This window comes from Ornithodoros turicata, chromosome 5 (genome assembly GCF_037126465.1).
Source record: "Ornithodoros turicata isolate Travis chromosome 5, ASM3712646v1, whole genome shotgun sequence".
NCBI classification, from domain to species: Eukaryota; Metazoa; Arthropoda; class Arachnida; order Ixodida; family Argasidae; genus Ornithodoros; species Ornithodoros turicata.
This window is the reverse complement of record NC_088205.1, coordinates 59,082,702-59,109,862: the sequence shown is the minus strand read 5'-3', so window position 1 is coordinate 59,109,862 and position 27,161 is coordinate 59,082,702. Positions and strand designations below refer to the sequence as shown.

Below are 27,161 nucleotides of genomic sequence, written 5' to 3'. Positions count from 1 at the left end.
TACCACCAGCTCGCTTGCTAACTCTCTATCCTCTCGGTACAGTGTATATATTTTTGTCATTTTCTTTGGGGACTGTGTTGCACGATTTACCCTAAACATACCCGATCATCGTGATCATTTTGTGACCTTAGTATCAATAAAGAAGTATCCTTGATCGAAGACAATTTGTCGCCTTCTCTTATGTTTTTGTCATTTTTATCTGCCCCTCTTCCTTTCTACTTAATCTGCATATCAATATACTTTGGTTACGGACACTTCACTTTTTGTAACCAGTTGGAAGGAGAAGTGGTCACGAGATAAGGGTATTTCGAGGCTGTCGGGATCCGGGGCCCAAGAGCAGTGGCAATCATATAATGCCGAAAATCATGAGACCGAACTATCAGAAAGCTGGCAAGTCGGAAGACAGACCTATCGAAAAACCGAACAAAGAGGAGCCCTAAGATATGAAAAGCATTAAAAAGTACAATTACTACATAAAGTGTACTTTCACTAAGTCGACGTTATATGTGAATTGCTGTAGCAAATGAATCATAAACAAAAGAAAGAAAGAAGAAAGGACAGAAATCACGGGACCTGCGGTGTTGGATATACGTATATAAACTCAATAAACTGCAAACTAAATTTTGAACATCTGTCAAAGAAATTCTAAAAAAATCTTGGGGGCGACACGTGATTCACATTTACCACCTGCACTTGTGTCTGTTTTCCCACGGTGGTGGTTCCCCGGAAAAACCCGTTCATGTCTTTGGAAGACTTGCTTTGTGCATGAGCTATGGTGCTTTTGCGCAGAAATAGGACAGCGTTATGTTTCTGATCCTTGTTGTTTAGTTTCGAAAGCGATTGCCCTATCTACAGGGATCTCAAACACGCGGCCTCTTGGCCATCAAAGAGAACGAAGCTACCCTCTCGAAATTTAAAGACGAATTAGGAGAACAGATTTTCAGGCATTGTTTTCAGCCTGGCCCCAGTACTGCTGCTGCGCAGTCCAAGTTAGGTAGAATACACTGCATGCGAGCAGTTCTTGTGGCTCTCGAACCTCACAAAATTACGGACACGGCAACCTGGTATTCGCGTGCGGTATGGTATACTAGCACACCGTAGCTAATGCGAGGATTGAGTCGATCTTCTGTCCATCCTAATTCTTATACTATATCAAATAGTGACATTAAAACCCGGCTTTTGAAAGAACTCAGCCAAAAAGAAAAGCAAACTGTCAGTTCGAAAGAGAGGTAGTCGAAGTGGCTGAAATAAGAAGTGGCTCTTCCAGTTGAAGCTTCTATTTGTTTGATGGATAAGAAACTTGAATTTTTATTCAAATCATAGGCATTTTTTTTCACTTGTGTCACCCCTTATCACTACGATGGTTTTGTTTGCACATGCCTAAAAATGTCATTTTGAGGGTCTTTTCTGACATACTTGTACAGACTTCGACTACGGAGCTACGGCAGACAAGGACAGCAGGAAAAGATCACCACTAGGCAAAACCCCCAATCCCAACGTTCAACCTTCCTTTTCTCTTTTTCCAGAAATAAACCAGTTGATTATGGAGTAGTGTATTGTCCTTGTCTGCCGTAGCTCCATAGTCTAAGATGTCATACCAACTAGCCCACTCTACATTGTTAATCAGTTTTATACTTGTAAAGTGCTGGACAAAAGCTTAACATGCTCTGGCACACTCCTCCCTCCGAGTGACAAGCTGGCAGCGAATGGTATCGTACGGACTTGCATACAGGTGACTGGGCTACCTATACGCGCATGTCTAAGTCTGTACGGTCCCATTTGCTGTCACTCTGAGGAAGGAATGCGCCGGAGCGTGTTCTCTAACATTTGTCTAGTACTGTACTCGTTGTTTTGACATGGTGGGATAGCAGTGCACCTGCGCACATGACTGCGTCGGGTTTCTTACCATTATAGTTTAGTTGTAAGCAGCTCTGTCCCTCCATTGTCCCATCTGTATGCTCTTGTTCCCTTTTGCAGTTATGTACCAACTGGCCCAAATTTCTGCACTTCTCATTAAACACAACATAGCAAACCCGAAGCCATAACCCACTGTGAATATGCCAGCTAGCTCTTTCTCTTTGATTTTCTATACTTATTTTCCAACTGTGAACTAAGGCAGCAATACAGTAAGTAAATGGATAATTCGGAGTGCTACTGAACATTCTCCTAAGCCTTTGTGAAGGTCGAATAGTTTTTCATACTATCAGCACTCTATTTGGAAGGCCGCCCATTTATTGGCGTTAGCCTAGTAAGCCCATTAATTTTTGGTGTTATCCACTATCCGGCTCCACAATAACTATGTCGGTCCTGTTTTTGTGTACAATGTTATGTATGATATACCAAAGTTTTATGGTAACTACAATCGTTTCTTTTCCTTGTGGCCCTGCATGATGTGGTCGAAAGTCAATATGCCCTGTGGCTCCAATGGCGTTCTTAGGACCCAAATATACTGTCTAGGTAAAGTTTTGTCCTCAGTGCCACGGGGGTTCAATGATATAGACTGGCACACAATTATGTCAAGTACACCCAAAGACCTTTTTTCAAATTCTCGTATTATTGGACTACACAAAAAGAACTACCTTTACAGTACGGAGAGAAAGGGGAAAAATGGAGGCGTCCAGTACATTCTCCACCTCACTTTTGTTGAGAAACGGTGATAGCTTTTGCAAAAGACATAGAACAGACATAGTACAGGTCTCTCGCAACAACCTCGACATTTTCTGCTTCATATTTTCTGTGCGAATGAATAACAGGAGTTATAGTCGGTTCCACATACTGTTCACCTTAGCAATGTGTTCTGTGATGCATACTTTGACCATCCAAAAAGTGGCAGAACATGACTCCTTCAACTCTAAATATTACTGTCATCAAAAATACAGTGCTTAGTGAAATGTATGGCATTTGCAACTGCAATGATTGTTTTCTATCAGCACTGTTGTAGCCATCATGCTTGAGTTATGGTTAGTTCAGTGATCTTCTATCACCGTCAGGGTTTCTTCTACCAGCAGAACGCTAGCCATTCTGGCAAACATATGGTGGCCCTGACAAGGGCCGTTTGTTTACTTCGTCCAGGTCTGCTGCTTCTTCTCTAGTGCACCATGAAGCTACTGAAGAATTCCTTAGCATGACCACAGTCCATCTTCTAGTGTCTATAGTTCCCTACGGGAGCACACTGTTGGCATAAGACAATCCGTGGGGTGGGGCATCGTCATGCAGCTGGTGCCTGTGGGATGCCCTGGACAGCATTCAGACATGAATGCAAAAGGCCAATCCTGTGGGAGTGGCGCACTTGATTACAGTGTGCCACCAGAGGCCTTCTGTTGGGTCAGCTCTGTTTGAAGAACTTGAACTGAAAGTAAAACATAATTGTGAGTAGTGTGAAATTACTGAGAATTATAAGTAAAGCATGTCAGTTACGAATCTGTCAGCTCAGCACGAGAACAATTGGGTGCCTGCTTTGGTTGGCCTTGTGAGGAGTAGCATAAGCAGGGGTATGCAAATTCTCCAATAGAATCCCAATATTTCTCTCTATCCCATACCCAATTCATATATCGCATCTGACAGTCCTGGCCTTTTTGGTCAGCTACAGGGGTTCCACCTGGAAACAATAGAAAGAAATGCATTTAGGCAACAAAAAGCTTCAAGATTGCAGCTTTTAACATGCTGGATAGCATTTCACTCTCCGTAATTATCATTTGCAAGCCTAAGGTTTTGGCAATGTCATTCATAAAATCCTCTATAATTTTTGAAAATTAAACCATCTGATCACTCACTGTGGCATTTGTAAGCTATCAAAGGCCACATGAGAAAAGAAGAATATTGTTTGATTGTTCAAATCGGATCGGGGCTTAAAACCTGAGGGGTATCATTCGTAACTGCTGCTTGACCGCAGGGTTTTGAGCCCTAAATTCTAACTGTATCACGCGTTAAATCACTCATTGAGGCTTGTATACGCTATCGAAGCTGCACGAGAACAGGAAAACGTCGTTCGGTTGCTGTAATTTGGTTGAAGCTTAAAACCTGAGGGGTATCATTCGTAACTGTTGCTTGACTGCAGTGTTTTGAGACCTAAATTCCAATTGTATCACACGTTAAATCACTTACTGATGCTTCTATAAGCTATCGAAAGCTGCACGAGAATAGGAAAACGTCGTTCGGTTGTTGTAACTTGATCGGAGCTTAAAACCTGAGGGGTATCATTCGTAACTGCTGCTTGACCGCAGGGTTTTGAGCCCTAAATTCTAACTGTATCACACGTTAAATCACTCACTGAGGCTTGTATAAGCTATCGAAGCTGCACGAGAACAGGAAAACGTCGTTCGGTTGCTGTAATTTGGTCGAAGCTTAAAACCTGAGGGGTATCATTCGGAACTGCTGCTTGACTGCAGGGTTTTTAGCCCTAAATTCTAACTGTATCACACGTTAAGTCACTTACTGAGGCTTGTATAAGCTATCGAAAGCTGCACAAGAACAGGAAAACGTCGTTCTGTTGTTGTAACTTGATCTGAGCTTAAAACCTGAGGGGTATCATTCGTAACTGCTGCTTGACCGCGGAGTTTTGAGCCCTAAATTCTAACTGTATCACACGTTAAATCATCACTGAGGCTATTTATAAGCTATCGAAGACTATATGAGAACAGATAAACTTTTTTGGTTGTCCAAATTTGATCGTCGCATCATTCAGCACTGTTGCCTGCAAATCTACCGAAATTGAACTTATTTAACTGATTTCACCACAGCTGAAACAGGTCGCGAATGCTTCACTAAAAATTCGGGAGTACAAACACCAAGGAACTAAAATTAGTTACCTCCATGTGGTAATTAGCATGAAACAAGAAGCACAACACACACACACGTCAACCCACGACAGCGCGAAACCGACGACTGAGAACAATCGATGTCTTCATGCGCTGACCAGGGCACTACATTCATAGCCACCGCCGCCGAGGCGTACGAACACAACGAATGATACCCCTCAGGATCTAGCGCCTCCCCTAAACCGGCGGCGGTGAGGCAAAATGTGAAAGGGAGGCGCTAGATCCTGAGGGGTATCATTCGTTGTGTTCGTACGCCTCGGCGGCGGTGGCTATGAATGTAGTGCCCTGGTCAGCGCATGAAGACATCGATTGTTCTCAGTCGTCGGTTTCGCGCTGTCGTGGGTTGACGTGTGTGTGTGTTGTGCTTCTTGTTTCATGCTAATTACCACATGGAGGTAACTAATTTTAGTTCCTTGGTGTTTGTACTCCCGAATTTTTAGTGAAGCATTCGCGACCTGTTTCAGCTGTGGTGAAATCAGTTAAATAAGTTCAATTTCGGTAGATTTGCAGGCAACAGTGCTGAATGATGCGACGATCAAATTTGGACAACCAAAAAAGTTTATCTGTTCTCATATAGTCTTCGATAGCTTATAAATAGCCTCAGTGATGATTTAACGTGTGATACAGTTAGAATTTAGGGCTCAAAACTCCGCGGTCAAGCAGCAGTTACGAATGATACCCCTCAGGTTTTAAGCTCAGATCAAGTTACAACAACAGAACGACGTTTTCCTGTTCTTGTGCAGCTTTCGATAGCTTATACAAGCCTCAGTAAGTGACTTAACGTGTGATACAGTTAGAATTTAGGGCTAAAAACCCTGCAGTCAAGCAGCAGTTCCGAATGATACCCCTCAGGTTTTAAGCTTCGACCAAATTACAGCAACCGAACGACGTTTTCCTGTTCTCGTGCAGCTTCGATAGCTTATACAAGCCTCAGTGAGTGATTTAACGTGTGATACAGTTAGAATTTAGGGCTCAAAACCCTGCGGTCAAGCAGCAGTTACGAATGATACCCCTCAGGTTTTAAGCTCCGATCAAGTTACAACAACCGAACGACGTTTTCCTATTCTCGTGCAGCTTTCGATAGCTTATAGAAGCATCAGTAAGTGATTTAACGTGTGATACAATTGGAATTTAGGTCTCAAAACACTGCAGTCAAGCAACAGTTACGAATGATACCCCTCAGGTTTTAAGCTTCAACCAAATTACAGCAACCGAACGACGTTTTCCTGTTCTCGTGCAGCTTCGATAGCGTATACAAGCCTCAATGAGTGATTTAACGCGTGATACAGTTAGAATTTAGGGCTCAAAACCCTGCGGTCAAGCAGCAGTTACGAATGATACCCCTCAGGTTTTAAGCCCCGATCCGATTTGAACAATCAAACAATATTCTTCTTTTCTCATGTGGCCTTTGATAGCTTACAAATGCCACAGTGAGTGATCAGATGGTTTAATTTTCAAAAATTATAGAGGATTTTATGAATGACATTGCCAAAACCTTAGGCTTGCAAATGATAATTACGGAGAGTGAAATGCTATCCAGCATGTTAAAAGCTGCAATCTTGAAGCTTTTTGTTGCCTAAATGCATTTCTTTCTATTGTTTCCAGGTGGAACCCCTGTAGCTGACCAAAAAGGCCAGGACTGTCAGATGCGATATATGAATTGGGTATGGGATAGAGAGAAATATTGGGATTCTATTGGAGAATTTGCATACCCCTGCTTATGCTACTCCTCACAAGGCCAACCAAAGCAGGCACCCAATTGTTCTCGTGCTGAGCTGACAGATTCGTAACTGACATGCTTTACTTATAATTCTCAGTAATTTCACACTACTCACAATTATGTTTTACTTTCAGTTCAAGTTCTTCAAACAGAGCTGACCCAACAGAAGGCCTCTGGTGGCACACTGTAATCAAGTGCGCCACTCCCACAGGATTGGCCTTTTGCATTCATGTCTGAATGCTGTCCAGGGCATCCCACAGGCACCAGCTGCATGACGATGCCCCACCCCACGGATTGTCTTATGCCAACAGTGTGCTCCCGTAGGGAACTATAGACACTAGAAGATGGACTGTGGTCATGCTAAGGAATTCTTCAGTAGCTTCATGGTGCACTAGAGAAGAAGCAGCAGACCTGGACGAAGTAAACAAACGGCCCTTGTCAGGGCCACCATATGTTTGCCAGAATGGCTAGCGTTCTGCTGGTAGAAGAAACCCTGACGGTGATAGAAGATCACTGAACTAACCATAACTCAAGCATGATGGCTACAACAGTGCTGATAGAAAACAATCATTGCAGTTGCAAATGCCATACATTTCACTAAGCACTGTATTTTTGATGACAGTAATATTTAGAGTTGAAGGAGTCATGTTCTGCCACTTTTTGGATGGTCAAAGTATGCATCACAGAACACATTGCTAAGGTGAACAGTATGTGGAACCGACTATAACTCCTGTTATTCATTCGCACAGAAAATATGAAGCAGAAAATGTCGAGGTTGTTGCGAGAGACCTGTACTATGTCTGTTCTATGTCTTTTGCAAAAGCTATCACCGTTTCTCAACAAAAGTGAGGTGGAGAATGTACTGGACGCCTCCATTTTTCCCCTTTCTCTCCGTACTGTAAAGGTAGTTCTTTTTGTGTAGTCCAATAATACGAGAATTTGAAAAAAGGTCTTTGGGTGTACTTGACATAATTGTGTGCCAGTCTATATCATTGAACCCCCGTGGCACTGAGGACAAAACTTTACCTAGACAGTATATTTGGGTCCTAAGAACGCCATTGGAGCCACAGGGCATATTGACTTTCGACCACATCATGCAGGGCCACAAGGAAAAGAAACGATTGTAGTTACCATAAAACTTTGGTATATCATACATAACATTGTACACAAAAACAGGACCGACATAGTTATTGTGGAGCCGGATAGTGGATAACACCAAAAATTAATGGGCTTACTAGGCTAACGCCAATAAATGGGCGGCCTTCCAAATAGAGTGCTGATAGTATGAAAAACTATTCGACCTTCACAAAGGCTTAGGAGAATGTTCAGTAGCACTCCGAATTATCCATTTACTTACTGTATTGCTGCCTTAGTTCACAGTTGGAAAATAAGTATAGAAAATCAAAGAGAAAGAGCTAGCTGGCATATTCACAGTGGGTTATGGCTTCGGGTTTGCTATGTTGTGTTTAATGAGAAGTGCAGAAATTTGGGCCAGTTGGTACATAACTGCAAAAGGGAACAAGAGCATACAGATGGGACAATGGAGGGACAGAGCTGCTTACAACTAAACTATAATGGTAAGAAACCCGACGCAGTCATGTGCGCAGGTGCACTGCTATCCCACCATGTCAAAACAACGAGTACAGTACTAGACAAATGTTAGAGAACACGCTCCGGCGCATTCCTTCCTCAGAGTGACAGCAAATGGGACCGTACAGACTTAGACATGCGCGTATAGGTAGCCCAGTCACCTGTATGCAAGTCCGTACGATACCATTCGCTGCCAGCTTGTCACTCGGAGGGAGGAGTGTGCCAGAGCATGTTAAGCTTTTGTCCAGCACTTTACAAGTATAAAACTGATTAACAATGTAGAGTGGGCTAGTTGGTATGACATCTTAGACTATGGAGCTACGGCAGACAAGGACAATACACTACTCCATAATCAACTGGTTTATTTCTGGAAAAAGAGAAAAGGAAGGTTGAACGTTGGGATTGGGGGTTTTGCCTAGTGGTGATCTTTTCCTGCTGTCCTTGTCTGCCGTAGCTCCGTAGTCGAAGTCTGTACAAGTATGTCAGAAAAGACCCTCAAAATGACATTTTTAGGCATGTGCAAACAAAACCATCGTAGTGATAAGGGGTGACACAAGTGAAAAAAAATGCCTATGATTTGAATAAAAATTCAAGTTTCTTATCCATCAAACAAATAGAAGCTTCAACTGGAAGAGCCACTTCTTATTTCAGCCACTTCGACTACCTCTCTTTCGAACTGACAGTTTGCTTTTCTTTTTGGCTGAGTTCTTTCAAAAGCCGGGTTTTAATGTCACTATTTGATATAGTATAAGAATTAGGATGGACAGAAGATCGACTCAATCCTCGCATTAGCTACGGTGTGCTAGTATACCATACCGCACGCGAATACCAGGTTGCCGTGTCCGTAATTTTGTGAGGTTCGAGAGCCACAAGAACTGCTCGCATGCAGTGTATTCTACCTAACTTGGACTGCGCAGCAGCAGTACTGGGGCCAGGCTGAAAACAATGCCTGAAAATCTGTTCTCCTAATTCGTCTTTAAATTTCGAGAGGGTAGCTTCGTTCTCTTTGATGGCCAAGAGGCCGCGTGTTTGAGATCCCTGTAGATAGGGCAATCGCTTTCGAAACTAAACAACAAGGATCAGAAACATAACGCTGTCCTATTTCTGCGCAAAAGCACCATAGCTCATGCACAAAGCAAGTCTTCCAAAGACATGAACGGGTTTTTCCGGGGAACCACCACCGTGGGAAAACAGACACAAGTGCAGGTGGTAAATGTGAATCACGTGTCGCCCCCAAGATTTTTTTAGAATTTCTTTGACAGATGTTCAAAATTTAGTTTGCAGTTTATTGAGTTTATATACGTATATCCAACACCGCAGGTCCCGTGATTTCTGTCCTTTCTTCTTTCTTTCTTTTGTTTATGATTCATTTGCTACAGCAATTCACATATAACGTCGACTTAGTGAAAGTACACTTTATGTAGTAATTGTACTTTTTAATGCTTTTCATATCTTAGGGCTCCTCTTTGTTCGGTTTTTCGATAGGTCTGTCTTCCGACTTGCCAGCTTTCTGATAGTTCGGTCTCATGATTTTCGGCATTATATGATTGCCACTGCTCTTGGGCCCCGGATCCCGACAGCCTCGAAATACCCTTATCTCGTGACCACTTCTCCTTCCAACTGGTTACAAAAAGTGAAGTGTCCGTAACCAAAGTATATTGATATGCAGATTAAGTAGAAAGGAAGAGGGGCAGATAAAAATGACAAAAACATAAGAGAAGGCGACAAATTGTCTTCGATCAAGGATACTTCTTTATTGATACTAAGGTCACAAAATGATCACGATGATCGGGTATGTTTAGGGTAAATCGTGCAACACAGTCCCCAAAGAAAATGACAAAAATATATACACTGTACCGAGAGGATAGAGAGTTAGCAAGCGAGCTGGTGGTATAGATCCATAACACAGACAAGCTTGTCGTTTTTTGTCCCCCAGTCTCGGGTTTTTAATTTAGAGATAACCATATATAAAGTAATTGATCCTCTGTATGCAATAAGCAAGCCATGCATGTAATGCAATCCCCTTTCGTGTATTTTTGCTGCAATGACGTCCACATACCAACATGTACCTGCCATAGAAAATTTAGGACCGTATTGCAATTTATTGACCTGTTACAGGAGGGTAAGAAACGAGAAATGTATGTGTGTTAATAGGATGGGCAGCCAGGTCTTGCCCCTTTTCTACACACGCATACAAATGATAGCTTAAATTGAACTGCGGCTTCCACTCGAAAAACACGTTCTTCCTAACTAACACGACTGTGTCGGCAGTGATACTGAGCGTTGTAATCGAAAAGAAAGAAGAAAAAAAAACGTGAGCACTAAGCTAATAAGTCATATTATGCTGGTCACCTACGATATATTTTCAAGATTGTGCTCGTTTAGCAGCACGATACGCTCGACCTAGACTGCTCTGCAACGCACAGGTGACTTCACCCTACCTGGTTCTCCAGCAATCAAAGTACGACTTGTGAAAGCTGCTTGTATTTGCGCGATAAGGGTGTGTGCATGCGGTGTTACATTGGAAAATGATGTACCATGCTCACGGACAATTTCTGCTAACTCACAGACCCAAAAAACACAAACATATATGTTACACATTTTCCATTGCATTAGTCGAGGTAACCCGGCTGCAGTTACTTCACCAAATACTCGAAGTTTTTTCGGTTTGGGATTTTTCGACTTATCCCCTTCTTGCATACAGGGGTTCAATCGTCAACTGAAGGGAAACTAAACTAACACTCTACCGAACGCTAATTCTTCCTAAATTAGAGTATGCCGCTTCGGTGTGGGATCCAGGGCAACAATCACTCATTCACCAACTGGAAATGGTTCAGAACCGTGCTGCACGGTTTATTCTCGGAAATTATAGTCGTACAGCCAGTGTCACTGCGATGAAATCAGCCCTTAACCTATCTTCCTTGACTGTTCGCCGCCAGTTTGCTCGACTGTGTCTGTTCCATAAGATATATTACTACAACGAAACGCTAAAACTCCATTTAATTGTACATCCATCATACGTCTCATCAAGGCTTGATCATCGCCAGAAAGTTGGTGTCCCATCCTGCACTACTAAAACGTGTTTTGACTCATTTTTACCTAAAACCTCACTGGAATGGAATCATCTCCCGGGTCACCTTACCTCCATCACTGACGGTAGACAGTTCAGTAAACTGCTTCACGACCACGTGAATGCAGCGTAAGATTATTTCAGCTTTACATATACTAATCTGATTGTCCACCAGTGATACTATCTATGCTCGTGTTTTTGGTTCGTTGTGTTGTTGTTGTTTTTTTATTATTTTTTTTATTGTATTCCACATTGTTCCTGCTTTGTTTCAAGCCCCTCCCCTGTTTAATGCTGTATCCCTGAGGGTAAATAAATAAATAAATAAACTGTATACATGCCATCAGCACAAAGCTTGCCTGTCTGTATTTAAAAGAAACACACGGGGCACGGGGCCAAATTTATGAACGAATCTGTTAGCAGTAAGCAGGACAATGTGCTTCCCATGGAGAAAAACGACATTCCTATACCTAAACGTTGTTCGGCCTAGTTGGGCCGAGCTTGCGAAAAAGAGGGTTCGGCCAAGCTTTGATTGACATCGGCCTTACTCGGCCAACTGAATACCGCCAACTTTGGGCCAGTATGTGACAAACCGTCCTAACAAACACAGGGACCAGTATGCAATGCCGTTGGGGCCATTGTAGAACCAATCTTGGTTTCTAGTCGGGCATTAGTTGGCTAGATAGCGTCCCATGAGGCACCAGCAATGATGGGCCAAGTATGGTCCAAATCTAATAAGATTCTCAACCAAGCATGGTTATGAGGTATGCCATGCAGCTTCTGCACCCCTCTACGCGATGTTCTATTCTATAACACCAGTGTGCCTTACACTGTATCTGGCAGGTGTGTATATTGCAAAAATCAAATCCAAAGGTTGAAAGTGCTGCTGCTGGTCGTGTGTGACCTGTCTTAACATCGTTTTGCCGCTATTGGAATAGATATGTATACGTACCAACCTGCTCGATAGCTGTTATTGTCAAAGGTTATACACATTACAAACGAGTAGGAAATGGAAATTCCTGCTCGTTTAAGTAATGCTCTCCGTGTCATTATGGCTCAAAGTATGAAGCTGGTTTTCACCTTGGCTGAAAATAATTTTGCAAGCTGAAGAAAAAATGTAGAAATGGACTTGTGTACATCGAATTGAACGACATAGACTAGCATCGTTGCTTTGTTGTTTCGAGCAGCAGCTGCTGTTTGGGGTTTACCCCCCCCCCTCCCAAATTGTAAGTTTGGTTAGTGCATTTGGAAGAGATGATAATGAAATCCTCCTCACCCATGTAAAGTCCCCATAGAACTCCTCCAGAAATATTTTTGGACTAGGCCACTGCTTTGAGCAAAACGCAGTTTACGAACTGCCTTCGCAGGTGACATTATGACGACGTCAGCCCAAGTTGCAGCGACTTGTGCCAACCAAATACCGATCTCCGGCAGATTTTCGGCAATTTGCACTTGGACTTTTTGTCTAGCTGGACACAACGTTATTGAAAGATGTATCATTCCCATGTAGCATTCCTTTCCTTGCCTCTTTTTTCTCAATAAGCATATCCCCCCCTCCCTTGAGTTTGAAGAACCCAGAAGACGACGAGGACGATACAAGACTCGAATACGAACTAAAAAAAATTTTATAGAGTACATCAGTTCTCTTGCACTATATTAATTTGTTCATACATGATCATTGTTTTCAATATAGTAGTGTGGTATTGCAGCGAAATTGTAAAAGCTCCTCGTGACATATTGCACCCGGACTACAACTTGTATTCTTCGAAATCTGAAATATTCCTCATATTTTCTTGATATCTTTACATTTTTACTGCAGGACCGGTTCCCAAGCGTAGGAAAGTGTACAGTTTGGTGGAAAATGCCAGAAAATTGTAATTGCGGGAAGAATCAGATAATGACAATAATTGTTGTATATGTATATTTTTCCTTTTATTAAATCGGTTAGACGTTCGGCGTCGTGGTGTGTATCTCTCTCTTTCTTTGTGCTGTTTTTACACCGCACCATTTACCCCAAGTGTCTGCGTTAGTTTGGTTACATTTGTAAATTTGAAACTTATTTATCGCTAACTAACTGTCATTCATCTCTCAGGCTAACCTGGCACGATATACTTTCAGTGAATAGCAGCCGGATGCTCTTAAGTTCACCACCTGGCCATGTTTTCTATCAAATTCCCCAAATTTCTGGATTCTGCAGAGGATTTGACAAACCCGGATTTGAAATGGGATTTGATTTGGCATGAAAAGAGGCAAATAAGCGAGAAAGATGCTTTCACTTTGTGTTCCATAATATTAAACGGACATAGTACTCGAGTTAAAAGGGGTGCATACAGATTCGCCCTACTTTGGATTGTGCATGTACAGTACGCGATCCGCCCGAAATGTTTTAAATGCAGGAACTAGAGAGGGTTCAGAATATTGCGGCTAGATGAGTTGCATGGATGTTAGTATAAGCGAGATAAAGTCCAGATTAGGTTGGGATAGTTTGTCGACAAGGAAACAACAGTTACGTTTGCAATTTTTAGATAAGGTTACTACTAATAAAATTAGTATGACAAAGGAACCTCCTTTAATTACTTGGAACCTCCATCGTACATCTCATCGAGATTGATCATCACAGGAAAATTTAGCCCAACGGATGTATAGAGCTGATTTGTTCGGGACCTGAGTACGTGTTGTTTTATATACATGTGTGCTTTTCAGTTTTTCTTTGCTGTACTTATTGCTTACTTTTATTTGTATGTATCCCCGCCACAGTAATGTCGTAAGGCGTTGTTGCGTAATAGCAGAAATAAATAAATACAGAAAAAACTGTAATTCTGGATACATATAATGATTTCATTTGCTTCTCGAAAAAGAGTTGACTTTAACCCCATTTGTTTCATCAAATTCATATCACTGGCGTGAGGTCCCTCATGATGACCCATGAGAAACATAGCGGTGATGCACAGTACCCCTGACAAATTACAAAGTGCTTCGCATGCTTCCGATACACTTTCAACGTTTCGAATATGAGCGGCTTCTATAGCCATGACGGCTTCAACCTTCAACACACAAACCCAACAAACTACAAAGCAGGCAAAAAGTTCCCAGTATTTCAACAACGCGAAAAAGATCGTCCGTGCAACATTCGTGTGAAAGAACAGGCCTATTAATAAACAGTACAACAAAAATAGATGAAATTGAAATAATGGCTTCATTTTTCCCGCGGAGGCAACTAGAATCCAAGGCGTCCCACACAGCAGCCAATGAGAAGTAGGAGCTACATTTTTGCGCGGAAGCACCTGGAAGAGTGAGTGACGCGGCAATGATACCCCTCAGGATCTAGCGTCTTGTAATGTGAAAGAAGTGTTGATTTTGATTGCGTTACGGATTGCAACTTTCAGTAAACGGTTTTGCAGGCCGCCAGCACATCTACTTCACCAGTGTGTTCTGTAAGTTAATGATCCACAAATTGCGTACTTACTCTGGAATTGACATAGCTGTGATGTACCAAAAGGCGCTGGGTATCCGTAGCTTTCGGTTTGTCATCGCACATGGTTCACGCCGTATCCAAATGCGTGGGTGTGGTGTGTGGCCGTCTGCGTAGATCTACAGAGAGACAGAGATAACTGGTGTAGCGCCCTTTTTAAAAAATCCTTGAAGTTGACACATAAAGGTTGCGGAAACTACCACGCACCAGAAACATGAATGCATTTATGAACAATATTTAAACATTAGGTGCATTCTTTTCGCTTGCACCTCCTGCATCAGATCTGAACTGGGTTATTTGCGTGCTGCACTTTCCTGTTGAAAAGAAAGGCATTACTAATAAAGTTCCTTTCAGCTGGAAAGTGCAGCTCCCGGAAACCGGTCTTGCGTGTAATCCAAGGTAGTGCAGTCCAGTGCAAGCGAAAAGAATGCGCTTATTGTACCTGAAGAAAATTCAGACCTCCCAGGTAGAAGGGCCCAATACGACCCCCCGGTGACCCTGGGTGCGCCAACACACACATACCTGTGCACACCGCAAGATTAGAGAGAAAAACGTTTGAATAAATACCCTACTTTTTCTTTTTTTTAGCACAGTGGGAGGGACAGACATGCATCTACTACACAAAATGCTGATAGCCACAAAGCACAAAAAATGGCAAGGCACAATAAAAATACACAAAGCAACATAAACATAAAAATGGAAATGAACTACAGTGTTGCACTTGTTATACGTCTTTTAAATTCAGCAACCGAGATGCATTGAGATATTGCATTATAGTGCTCATTGAAATATATGACAGTTTGAAGCTTCAATATCTGCTTAGTTTATGTTTACCATAGGAACTTCTATAACTGGGAATACAAAGAGTAGGTGCACAGTGTAAGAGGCACCGTAAGTAGAGAGACCGATCATCAAGAGTTTCACATTGTACTAAGAGAGGAATGGCAGTGAGGTATCCCAGACGAAGTAATCCTCTCTTAGAATGTCCTACCAACAAGCCCAAGTCCTTACTCTCTTCATATCGTACACAGAGGACACATTCAAAATCACATACTTTTTTCTAACTAACCTTGTAGTAGCAATATAGCATGGACATCTGTATATTTTGAATTCAGTGTAACAAGGAAATATTTGTTGCCGTAGTTTTACCCCATATCAGGATATACAATAAGTCAATTTAGAGTAGAATACAGCATAATAGATATATAACTTCACTCTCTCTGGAAATAGTATTCACACTCTGTTTAACGTTCCTGCCACTTTTGCGAACTCCCAGCACAGGATTTGTACGTGGCTACTAAAGGAGAGGTGCTCCTCGAAGATAACACAAAGATATTCTAGTTGTACACATTGTACAATACGTAGCACATTAAAGGCGATATTCGGCTCAAGAGGGAGTAGGGTAGACCGGAGCGAGTTGTCACATTTTTTGCTTTTGATCGCCTCGCGGCGAAAGCATGTTAACCTGGGTGATGAAACCTTTGTGGAATTATAGTTTAATCCCCTCACTACAAAATATGCGGAATAAAACTAGTCGTTACTGTTCGCAAATTTATGGATGTCCATCCATGCAAAGGTTGTCAAGTGTGACAACTTACCCCAGTCGTGGGGTAAGTTGCCACAGCCTGCGGGGTAACCTCACACACGTGCATTTCTATGTTTATTTCCCTGCTTGTGCACAAAGCCAACTGGCTGGATGAACTAAAACAAAACAACAAAAATGAAAAAGTAAAGAAAAAGAACGACGGAAAGTTCCGAAGGAGGGATCACGGTGTTTTTTTTTACTTTTTTTAACTTTTTTCCCCTTTCGACTTTTTCTCCGTTGGGACCTCGTTGTGCGGGTGCTGCTGGCACCTGGATCTTTCGGAAAGTCCTCAGTGAGGACTCATGTTTTTGCAATACGTCTTGATTCACGGGATTGTTGTCCAATTTGTGGAAGTGGTCGAATTTCTTCAATGAGCGGCACGAGTTCGCGGCTCTTCGGAGCTGGAGCTACGCCGTCTTGCACATCTTCATCGGTAGGCTGCAGTGGTAAGAGTTCAGAGTCTTCGAAAACCTCTTCATTGAAAGGACAGGTTCCTGCTACCTCGAATCCTTTCGAGATGTTACTAGGAGTCGCAGCCTTTGGATGTGATTCTGTGGTATTCTGTATTCTGTGGTAGTCTGGTATTCTGTGGTATTCTATTGCTGGAACGGAAATGTGAGAGCTGTGGCTGTCCTCTGTGCACCTAACATTCCTTATGAAGTGATTTAGGAACAAGATGAAGTCGTCTTGTTGCATCCATCCAGATTTGTTTGCTGATCCGCAACTTCCAGGCTGGGCTCCATTGAAAAGGTGTCACTTAAAGTTAACTCTAGGAAACACAAAGAACGGTGGCAAAGAATTACCAGTGGCTGATACTGCTAGAGCCATTGTGACAAGTGACCTGCATTCTGCTGAGGATATGGCACCAATTTGCTTCCGCCCACGTTCTGCAACGACGCGGGGCGCCCTATGAACCGTTGTCACACCAGTTTCATCCGCATTCCAGATATCACCGGGCTGAAACTTTAACTTGTCAAGAACAGTGCTAAGATTTTAGAAGAACGCCCCAACGTTCACCTGGTTGAAACTGGATGCTCTTGCCAAGCTGGTTGCCTCTGGCATCCAGAGAGAGATACCGGGTGGCGTTTAAGGAACAGGGAGAACCAATCAGGCCCTGCGCACCCTGTGATTGTCCAGTTCCACGGTAGCTTCTTGTGCAGTCTGACTCCATGTTGATAAGCGAGGCATCGAACTTTCATTGGCGTCAATCCGAAATACGTCCTTGCCGCGGTTTTTATATACTGTACTAATGCACCGTCTTCTGCAGGCGTGAAGACTGTGGGCTTCCTGTTCCTGAAAATTGCTGCGGATTTGTCCGCGAGGGCGTCCGCAGGTACCTTCCAGTTGTAACACGCCAAGGTACCATAATTGATGACAAATTTTTTGCCGGCTTTTCAGAGTGACATTCCCTTTTCCCTTACAGTACAGAGAGCAACCATCGCACTCTCCATTGACGTCAAGCCGTGTCTCGTTTTCCGCTTGTACTTTCGCATTGTACCTATAACGGATGGAGGAAAGTATTAGGCGATGGCAATGAAGCGTCGGAGACTGTACAAAACATTTTATAAGCGCTATAGGCTATGTTCTGAGGCCTTGGCCTGATGCTTAGAGCGTGTCAACGTACCTCGACGCACACCACGCACCCTGCCTTCTACTCAGCCTGTAGGCTTAATTATCTGATGTATAGCTCTGACAGCCCTTAATGACGTGCTCAAGAAGTTAATAAACATTTCTCAATTGTTCCTCGTTAAGAGCGTGAGAAAGCGTCTGGCAAAGCTCGAAATTACGAGCACTGGAAAATCTCGCTCACCTGCCAGTAGAAGACGTTTCGCACTGTCTGCGTCGAAACACGCACCCCGTGATAGTGATAATCTCTGCGGAAGTGATAACGTGTGGCGCTAGCAAAATGTGTAAGAACCGCACGTCTGCTGCCCTTAGTTTCGTTTTTTTGTGAGTTATTGCAATTTGGAAACGTGACAACTCGCCCTGGTCTCCCCTACTTTGCCTCAGGGACGAAAACGCACGTACTTAGTCTTATTTATGTTTAGACGGAAGACATTTGTGCTTTACCAGACATTTAAAGGGACTACCGCATCCGGGAATGTATGTATGAGACCGATACGGTAATGCTCGTCACTGCTTCACAATCTACTTGGCCAAGTTTCTCTTCCGAAAACAGCTTACATATTAAATAGACGACTTTTGAAGAGTCGCACACCTTTTGCAGCTAACCTCATGATGACAAATGCCAGGCACGCAAATGGGAGCGCAGCGCAGGCGATTGTCTCCGAGGTCGTCTGCTTTGCGTTTGCGTCGAAATATATGAAGTGAACAGTCCTCGGAAAATACGCCGACTTTCGCTTACCAGTGTGAGCTGTGACATGACCACTTTGTGTGGAACACTGTGCTACGTTCCTGGCTGTACGAACAGAACATTCCGCAAGCCGATCACAGAGCAGAAGCTGTCCCCTAGTATTTCGGATCGCCCTCCCGCCTGTTGGTCGGTCGGTCGCCAAGGCTACCAAGGGCCCTTCAGCCGCTCCCTGATCGGTCTCGTCCGCATCAAAGGGTGCTCACTGATTGGCCTTGTTCAGGCGACGTTACCAGAGAGGGAATCCCGTAATACTCTCAATGTGCGTCGTCTGCTCTTGCCATGTGTTACATCAAACTGCACAGGAACAACACCACTAATTTGCGTCAGATTTTCGACATTATTATCAGTGATGAACGTGGAGTAAAACAGAACTATAGTTTCGGAATCAACCGAGACGGACGCCATAGTCCCTTTAAGTTGCTCAGAAAAAATTTGTTCAGAATTCGATGTACTCCAAGGACTTACTAGACAAAAATGTGTTCGTATCATCTGCACGCAACGTAAACGCGGCATCTCTTGCAACATTCCCAATGTCATTTATAACCACGAGAAAAAGAGTAGGCCCCAAAATAGATCCTTGGGGTACTCCAGATTTAATTGGCATCATCTTCGAAGGGACCTCATTTAGTGCGACATATTCAAAGCGACGAGTCAAGTAGCTGGCAAGGAGTTTGTGTGCCACTTTGCTTACCCCACAGAAACATATAGTTTGTCTAGCAAAATCTGATGACACGAACAATCACCGTAGCAAAATCCGTACTGCACAGGAGTAGACACTTGAGTCCACTGGAAGAAGCTCATCGACTTATCACTGATAATTTTCTCCACTATCTTGGAAAATAAAGGGAGAATTGAGATGGGCCTATAATCACACAAACTCGGCGAATCAGCTCCTTCGCTAATAGGTATCGCACGAGCAATGTTCAATTTTTGCAGAAAAAACTCCTAATGTACGTAAAAATCAGATTACGCATGTGGGTCCGATAATGGTCTGCAAAGTAGAGGGGAAAGAAGCTTAACAGGTTTTGCCTTAATCTCGTCGTATCCCACAGCTGTTGACTCCTTCAAATTCGCAATAATTATATATATTTCCATAAAAAAAGATAAAAAGCAAGCAAGCTGGTGGGGTGGGGGGGGATATGTTTAATGCAAAGTAACAAAAAAGAGAAGGGAAAGGTGACGGTGAGCTGGTGGCAGTTCAATTGAGACTCGTGTTTGTGCGCATCCTTTTCTATTTATTTTCCCCTAGTTTCGGGTTTCTGTTATGGGTATATATTTAGTTTTCAGTCACTGGTGGGATGTAGAAAGAGTCACAGAAAGTGTTTGAAAGGTAATCCATATACCCTGCAGGTGAAGCACCTTTTGCGTCACCTGCAAACGAATGGATTTGAATGTTTACAGTGCGATTATATGTAGGCTGTCGTGACCAATGAGGCCACGTTACGAGATTGAAAGTATTATTTTGAAAATCTCATGCTTTGAAAACCATTCAAGAGTGCTGCTTAGATAGACGCCAGGAACTGCAAGCACTTTCGCGATCGTCACATTAGTCCGTACCTCCCAATATATTATTTTCTCCTCGAATTTGAACAATTTGTGGGGGTCAGCTGTTCATAATGCTCGAGTGATGAATACTTTCTTTGGGCAACCACCATAGTTTGTTCAGTCGAGCATTTTTGACAAGAGTATGCTTTGCAGTGCTATTTCAAGTATGAGATCTTAACTTGAATCCTGTCCTGCAGTCTCTGAACGAATAATACGCAGCAAGCAGCGTGAAACTTTGTATGTCAATAAAATGCGTTAATGATCAAGACATTCACAGGGTAAATGAGAATTGTTTATGCTATCTGGGTACTTTAATTATGAGAGCTCAAGCATTCACATTCATTTACAACCCTTCCTTGTTTGGAGTTTTCTGCCTTTCATTTCATGGTGCCATTGAAATTTGTAATTAGAAAACGTACAAACACACTGGTGTATTTTGTTGTTGTTATGCAAAGTCAATTACAAAGAGGAGAAATAGGTGTTTTGACCTTCCATAGCATCTCTCATGGCCTTATTGCAAACCTAGTGCTTCAATTATCTTCCTGTAGAATTTGAATATGGTAAATACCCTTGCTCGAGTCAATATGAGCGAAATGCTTACCTAAAATTTCTCGAGATTTCGTGTTCATAACGATGCTGAAAGGCGTTATGGAAAATTCAACAAGGAATTTAGTAACCCTGCATTTTCATTCTGTTACGTTGCTTTTTATATATTTTTTTCCTATGACAGGTTCCTGCATATTGAATGTGGGACCTAATGATCCAGTTGCAGCAGTGTCTTTGTTTGATTGTTACTTCAACCCGAACCCAAATGCATGTATATGATGTTATGAGGCACACTACATGGCTACGTACTGCAGAGGAAGATATCAATCGTCCGGAATCACTTAATGCCATGTGGCTACTTATTTTTAGTACATGAAGAACACTTTGGCTAGATCCATTTGTGCTCAACACATAAAGAAAAGTGTGTTATGATAGTTGTTGACCTTCTGGATCATATTTCCCCCATTCTCTTAATCACAACACAAGAGTGGGCTTCCAGAGTCTCTTTGGCGATCATTCTTATCTGATAAGAGTACTTCTTCCAGTTCAAGATGGTGTGAAGAGCTTGACGGGTTCGAGGAGTACCACGATGGATTATTACTGCAACACACCGTTCTGGGTATGTTTGCAAATATGTGTTTGATTGGAAATGCCCACATAATTAATCTCTACTGCTTCAGAGGACTATCTCTATTATCTGGTTAAATATGCATTATCTTAGGCAGTGCATAATGCTGCTATCTCTTACTACCCGAAAACTGAAACTAGAATTACAGGAAAGCATTTCACTATTGTGAATCACGAGTGTTTTGACGTTCCCTTTCCCACGTGGTTGTGTAGTCTACATTGTACTGTATGAACATATCTCAGATCGAGTAGGTACCCTGATAAGATTAGTGCCTTTCATCTGAATTCTAGCGATATCATTGTTTCAGTTTATATACAGTCAAACTCCTTTACAACGAAACTCAGGGGACAGCAAAAAAAATTTGCAGTAAAGGTATTTTCGTTAAAAAGGATGTCCATTATTGGACCTATAGGGCTCCAGCGGGACCGCAAAAAAATTTGCTGTAGTGGTATTTTCGTTAAAAAGGTGTTCTCTATAAAGGAGTTTGACTGTATAGTGTTAGTGTGACTTTTTCATGTTAAATGCTTTTGCTGGATTTGGAGTGGGGAAGTCGGGTGCTACTTTCATATCTGTAATTTGTGGCGAAATCAGGTGCTATTGGTACATCCATGTCCCATCCACTTTTTTTTTCCTCTCTGTGCAGCAAGCGACCTGCTGCTAAATGTGCATATGTTGGTCAAAGATGCATTGCTTGCAAATTATACTAGTCACAAGCACCATATTGTACCACCAAATGTGCTTCACATACTTTGTAATTGCACTCAACAAGTATTTACGTCAGACATGCATACAGATTACTACGAAATAGTGTACGTGATAAGTGATACAACATGATACATTATTGGAATTTGGGGATGAAGTGGATTTAACCCGAATTGCTCCAAAACAGATTCTTCAAGGAACCTGGTTTAACCCCCAAAATCACACCCTGTTTATATTCCAGAATACAACTGTGTCATGGCAGACGGAGCGGCCGGACCTTACAGCATGTTTCCAAGACACTGCGCTAACGTGGACACCGTGTCTGTTTGCCTGGCTACTGGCTCCTTTCGAAGCATTTTCTATAGCTAAATCAAGAAATGCTCCTAATGCCTGGCGCTGGCATACTGTTGCAAAGTTGGTAGGTGAAGCATTATATAACTACTGTGTAAGTAGTAATTTTCGTGAGGACCTATTTTTCGCGAAATTCGCAAACGCCCCTTTTTTTCGCGAATTTAAAGTCCCGCGAAATATTCGAAGCAGTGACAGAAAGATACGAGAAAGAAATAACTCCCAGGACACTGGTACATCTTATGTATGCGGTTTATTGCGGCCTTATACTGCACTTTCAGTTGTATTTGCCTCGTTTACGCTTCCGGTTGTGACGATCAGGGACTTCGCGAGAGACATGTCAATTGGGAGCAGAAAAAGTTAATCGCCTACCGTATGGAGGACGGCATTTACGGATGGACCATGCACCTAGTCGCTGGTTGAAGGTGCAGGATGCGGCCACGTTGGCTTTATGTACCGGAGCAAGGACAACAACGGTAACGAGTCGAAAAATACGAAGCTGTCACGATGTTCACTGTGTCGATGCGGACACAAGAAGGACGGGAGTCAAGGAAATTCGTCAATGACCCAGATGCCACCCGAGTGATGACCCCTCATTGTAGCACTCTGAGTCAGAAGGGGTTTAGAGGAATGAAATGGGTTGTTGTCCTTTTGTTAGTTCAAGGTGGAAAGTCCCAAGGACGCCTTGTGCGGAGACTATGCACAGTGGTTCCGCGAATAATTGCCTGATCCTGGCTCCTCGCAAATTCGCGAATTATTGAGCCCGTGAATTTAACCACTTATACAGTATATAATATATAAGATTTGGGTTGCTGTACCAACACTTCATGTAAAAATGAATACTATTCTTTGATGGTTAATTGTAAGTAGGGCTTCTCAGTTTTGGTCATAATATTTTCAGAGGTATTACGAGGTTGGCCGAAGATAGGTGACAAAGAGAAATTCTCCTGTTATTTCATGATGTTATAAGCGAGATCAAACTTCTATCACTGTAATTCGGTTTAGCTCATTTGTTTCTGTGACTCGGGAGGTCTAAAAAATTATATGCGTCGAAAATGAGAAATCCTAATTGTAAATTCCTCAGGTTCTAATTGCAAAATTCCACGGCATTCCGCAACACGTTAAGGATTCCCAGACAAGCCTTAAATGGACCACGTTGTTCTTTAAATGGACCACAAAGGGATCCCCAAAAAATCTGCGTTCTCAGTGGAGAATGGCTTTCAAGGATGACTTTTATCTGTAATACTACAGTTGAACCTCCACAATGAATGTCGATTTAACGAAATCCCCATAATAACTTTTTACTGCAGTTTCACATATATTTCCCCATACACGTCAGTGCATTTCTTCACTTGATTTAACAAAGTGTTTTTGTTACATGCGTTTTCTTTAACAAAGCCCGCAGCAGCAAACACCCGAAAACCCCCTCTTTGCACTGTCACGTGTGCCTCTCCCCATGTGCGGGAGGGAGGGTGAGTCCCGCCCACAGGGTAGGCAAGGAGCAACTTCAACATGACGATGCTTTCTCATTGGTTATTGGCGTTGTCACGTGAAGTGACATAATTAGCGAATTGGGCGTTCATCACTTCTGACATGTGCTTTTGCTCCCCTACGCTCCCCTGCTACATTTGTTTTTCGATTTTGTTTTCCAGTGTTGCATTGTGATTAATGTGGTCCAAAAGCAAAGGTTTTGTCAGTTGATGAGTAACTTGCGATAATCAACGTCGTGTCCATGGCTGAAAAAAAAAGAAAGATGTTCCTATCCACGGCTTACAAACATCCTGTGCTTGCCACGTCAGAAAGTACGGTTCATGCTAAAATTACTGTAGAAGTCGTTTTTTCCGTGTGGAAAATATTTTGGCGTTTTTGAACAAAGCTGGTTTCAGGAAGGATTCGCAAGAACTTAAATTCGCGACACGGGTTTTCGGCACTGCTTTGCTCTTGTATATCGTGCCCCCGTCAATACTCGGGCATATTTCGGCACCTACTAAGACATCCGTTGTTCACGCGGATGGCGGTGTTCTTGGTCAATCCCTTTCTTCTCCTCACAGACATGGGAGCAAAAGCTCTGTACAGTGGCCTTTAGGGACCATGCAGGAGGCCATAGTACTGGCCGTGTGCAGGTCAGCCAATTCATTTTATCAGCTCTCATTCATTATCACTAAGCAGTTAGGTTGAGATGACGTACTATCATACAAGCTGGTATTGAGTATGCGGGGAAAGGCATGTTGCGGCTTCGTTGTATTGTGGTATATATGTACTGTGCAGTGCATTTGTAGGAGTAACAAAAGCGTGATAAATTTTCATTTCTTTACATCTTGCCTGATGGAATAAAACAATCTTCTGCGGCTTGCCTAAACTGCCCATGTTGCATGGAGTAGAAAGGGTCAAGGTAGTCATGGTATAGCGTCGAACGCCGCATGATTTTCGCCCTCATATGATCAGAGTTATTCGCGGGAACTTAAATTCGCGATTTTGGAGGAATGCAAAATAATTCCGCGTGAAAAAAAATACTTCTACGGTACTTTTTTCATACGCTCCTGAACGGCAAGTACGGCAATGACGTTTGTACTTATTGAAGTTTCCGCGACACTCAATAATAAGCTGGCGTTCTGTGTTTTTACGCAAACCTTATGACAGCATACCCAATGGGAACTTGCTACTGGCTACTGATGATCGGCTGGCCATCGGCAGTTGGTTGGCAAACGACTTCATTAGCCAAGAATGATTGGAACAAGCATGGGCCAATGTCACTAACAGAGTATGTTGGTCAACAGACACTGGCCCCACAGCACGCCTCGACACCTTGTTGACGTGTCGTTAAAGCCTTGGCATGCATCGTCTGGCCAACATCGGGTGGTCATCGCAAAGAGATTCACCGAAAAGAACGTGCAGCCGCTCTTTTTTCGGTAATAGCAATACATATCACAAGATTTAAACCGTACCCTGTTCTCTATACCCAAATGGAAAGTGCCAACTGCCAACCATCGGCCAGTGGACGGTTTTTGGTCGGCATGCGACTTAGTTAGCCACTGCACCTTGGACCAACACCAGTATGATGTCCCTCACAGTTGTCGGTGAACGACGTTGTGCGGCGATTTGCGGGCGGGCTATTGAGAGTTTTGCATAATATAGGCAGGCTGATGTCGGCCCTGCACTGCAAACAAACCCGAAAACAATGCAGCTGCTACTCGAAACAAACAACATAAAAAAAAGACTCTGACAAAAAGTCGGATGACAGTTGGCCAACGACTCTTTCGGCAAGCCATCGTTGGCGCAATGTGGCGAGCCTAGCACGGCCGGGTCACAAAGCTATTTCCACACAATGCAGTACTATTAGCTGATATGATCATGTGCTTGCGTCATTCCTTTGCATATGTTTGCAAGGCACAGCATTATGCATATGATTCAACACTGTAAACCTTCTCAAAGCCACGTAAAATTGCTCCTGACTCCTCACATCTCTCACAATCACGTTCACGAAACTTTTGAGAGGGCGAAGGGACTGGAAGGAGCCTGTCGACAACATCCTCTACTTCCACAAAAACTTGTAGTGTAATGATATCACACTTGCCTGTGTGCATTCTGGATTTAATTTGGTCTCGTGCTGTTGCGGCGTGATACCGCCATTTCCTGTATGTTTGTAGCCTTGTGTTCTCTTCTTAGAAATTCACTTATAAATTTGTTTGATAAGCGCTAGAAAGGCATAAGTCGCAGCTGGAAGTGCTAGGCCGGGCTCTGCTCGGTGGGCCACCAGGGCCACATAAAAACAGGAAGGGCCTGGGCCATTTTTCGATGCGCCCGGAAAAGTTGGCCCGTGCAGAGCTCTCGCTGGACTTACTTCCTAATGAAAGTTTTTTTAAATTGCCATCTACATAAAAACACTAAGAACAATTCCACACTGAATAATTTGCTATTCCCGTAATTTTTTCCATTAAATTATGGAACTCTCTCCCATAGAATAAGTTACGTGACTCCACATCTCTAAATTAATTTCAACACATTAAAAAAAAAAAAAATCAATTCTTGAATATGTGTGTCTATTTTGGTCTGTTGTCTGATGATGAGCACTATGTGCTATAGGTCTTCAAGAATTGTCTGTGCATTCAATGTGTGTATCCAATGAGCTGCTTCACAGACATGCCTAGTGGCTGTACCTGATCATTGTATTGCACTTGTAATATGTACATAATTGAAAGCTAGTTAAGTTTACAAAGAAGTGATACCCTATAAGAGCGTCTTTAATACCCCAAATTACTTAGACACAGACTAATTCCGTGTAATGTTTTCTATCCATTTAGCTCTTCCTCGTAATCACCATGTGTTCCACAATCTACCTCCTTGTTCATGAGTCTATGCAATATAGTAGTACTCATGTTGGCCCATCACACATTGTAGGAATAGTCGTCACACTCTTAACACTGGTAAGTGTACATTTCTTGTGTCTCTTTATGTATGAGATCCTTCATATTTTTAGGGCATATGAAAAATATTCAAAATTTTTTAATGCTGAATCATATTCGAATCAAATGTTGATGTTTCTTCCAAACGGAATATGTTCCAACAGTACCAAAGTTGCTCTCATAAGCCTTGAAAACGGCACAAGAGAAAGTATAAAACAAAGTGAGCGTGGCTTCATATTCTGATCCGTATAAATATACATAGCACGTATACACGCTGTACGCATATGTTTATACATCTACATGTACTGCGTGTATATTCGGTCACGTTAGAGGACTATGTATTCACTTTGTATTCGATTCGGTT

General features: G+C 42.6%; 2 protein-coding genes and 1 long non-coding RNA gene across 3 annotated transcripts in view; 2 read left to right on the top strand and 1 right to left on the bottom strand.

Annotated features, from left to right (window-relative positions):
* The window catches only part of LOC135394520 (rab proteins geranylgeranyltransferase component A 1-like), a 216,146-nt gene that overhangs the window by 98,065 nt on the left and 90,920 nt on the right, over positions 1 to 27,161 (bottom strand). The gene's annotated exons all lie outside the window — the stretch shown is intronic.
* Positions 5,048 to 11,564, top strand: LOC135394524 (uncharacterized). The gene is made up of 3 exons (XR_010422928.1): positions 5,048 to 5,212; positions 6,423 to 6,481; positions 6,672 to 11,564. It is a non-coding gene; the product is annotated as an uncharacterized LOC135394524 (long non-coding RNA).
* LOC135394523 (multidrug resistance-associated protein 1-like) overlaps positions 14,512 to 27,161 on the top strand; it is an 81,810-nt gene continuing 69,160 nt past the window's right edge. The window contains exons 1-4 of the mRNA XM_064625302.1: positions 14,512 to 14,628; positions 21,262 to 21,335; positions 22,288 to 22,464; positions 26,696 to 26,818. Of these exons, the coding sequence (XP_064481372.1) occupies positions 21,306 to 21,335; positions 22,288 to 22,464; positions 26,696 to 26,818 (330 nt within the window). The 5' untranslated portion in view covers positions 14,512 to 14,628; positions 21,262 to 21,305. The remainder of the gene's footprint in view (positions 14,629 to 21,261; positions 21,336 to 22,287; positions 22,465 to 26,695; positions 26,819 to 27,161) is intronic.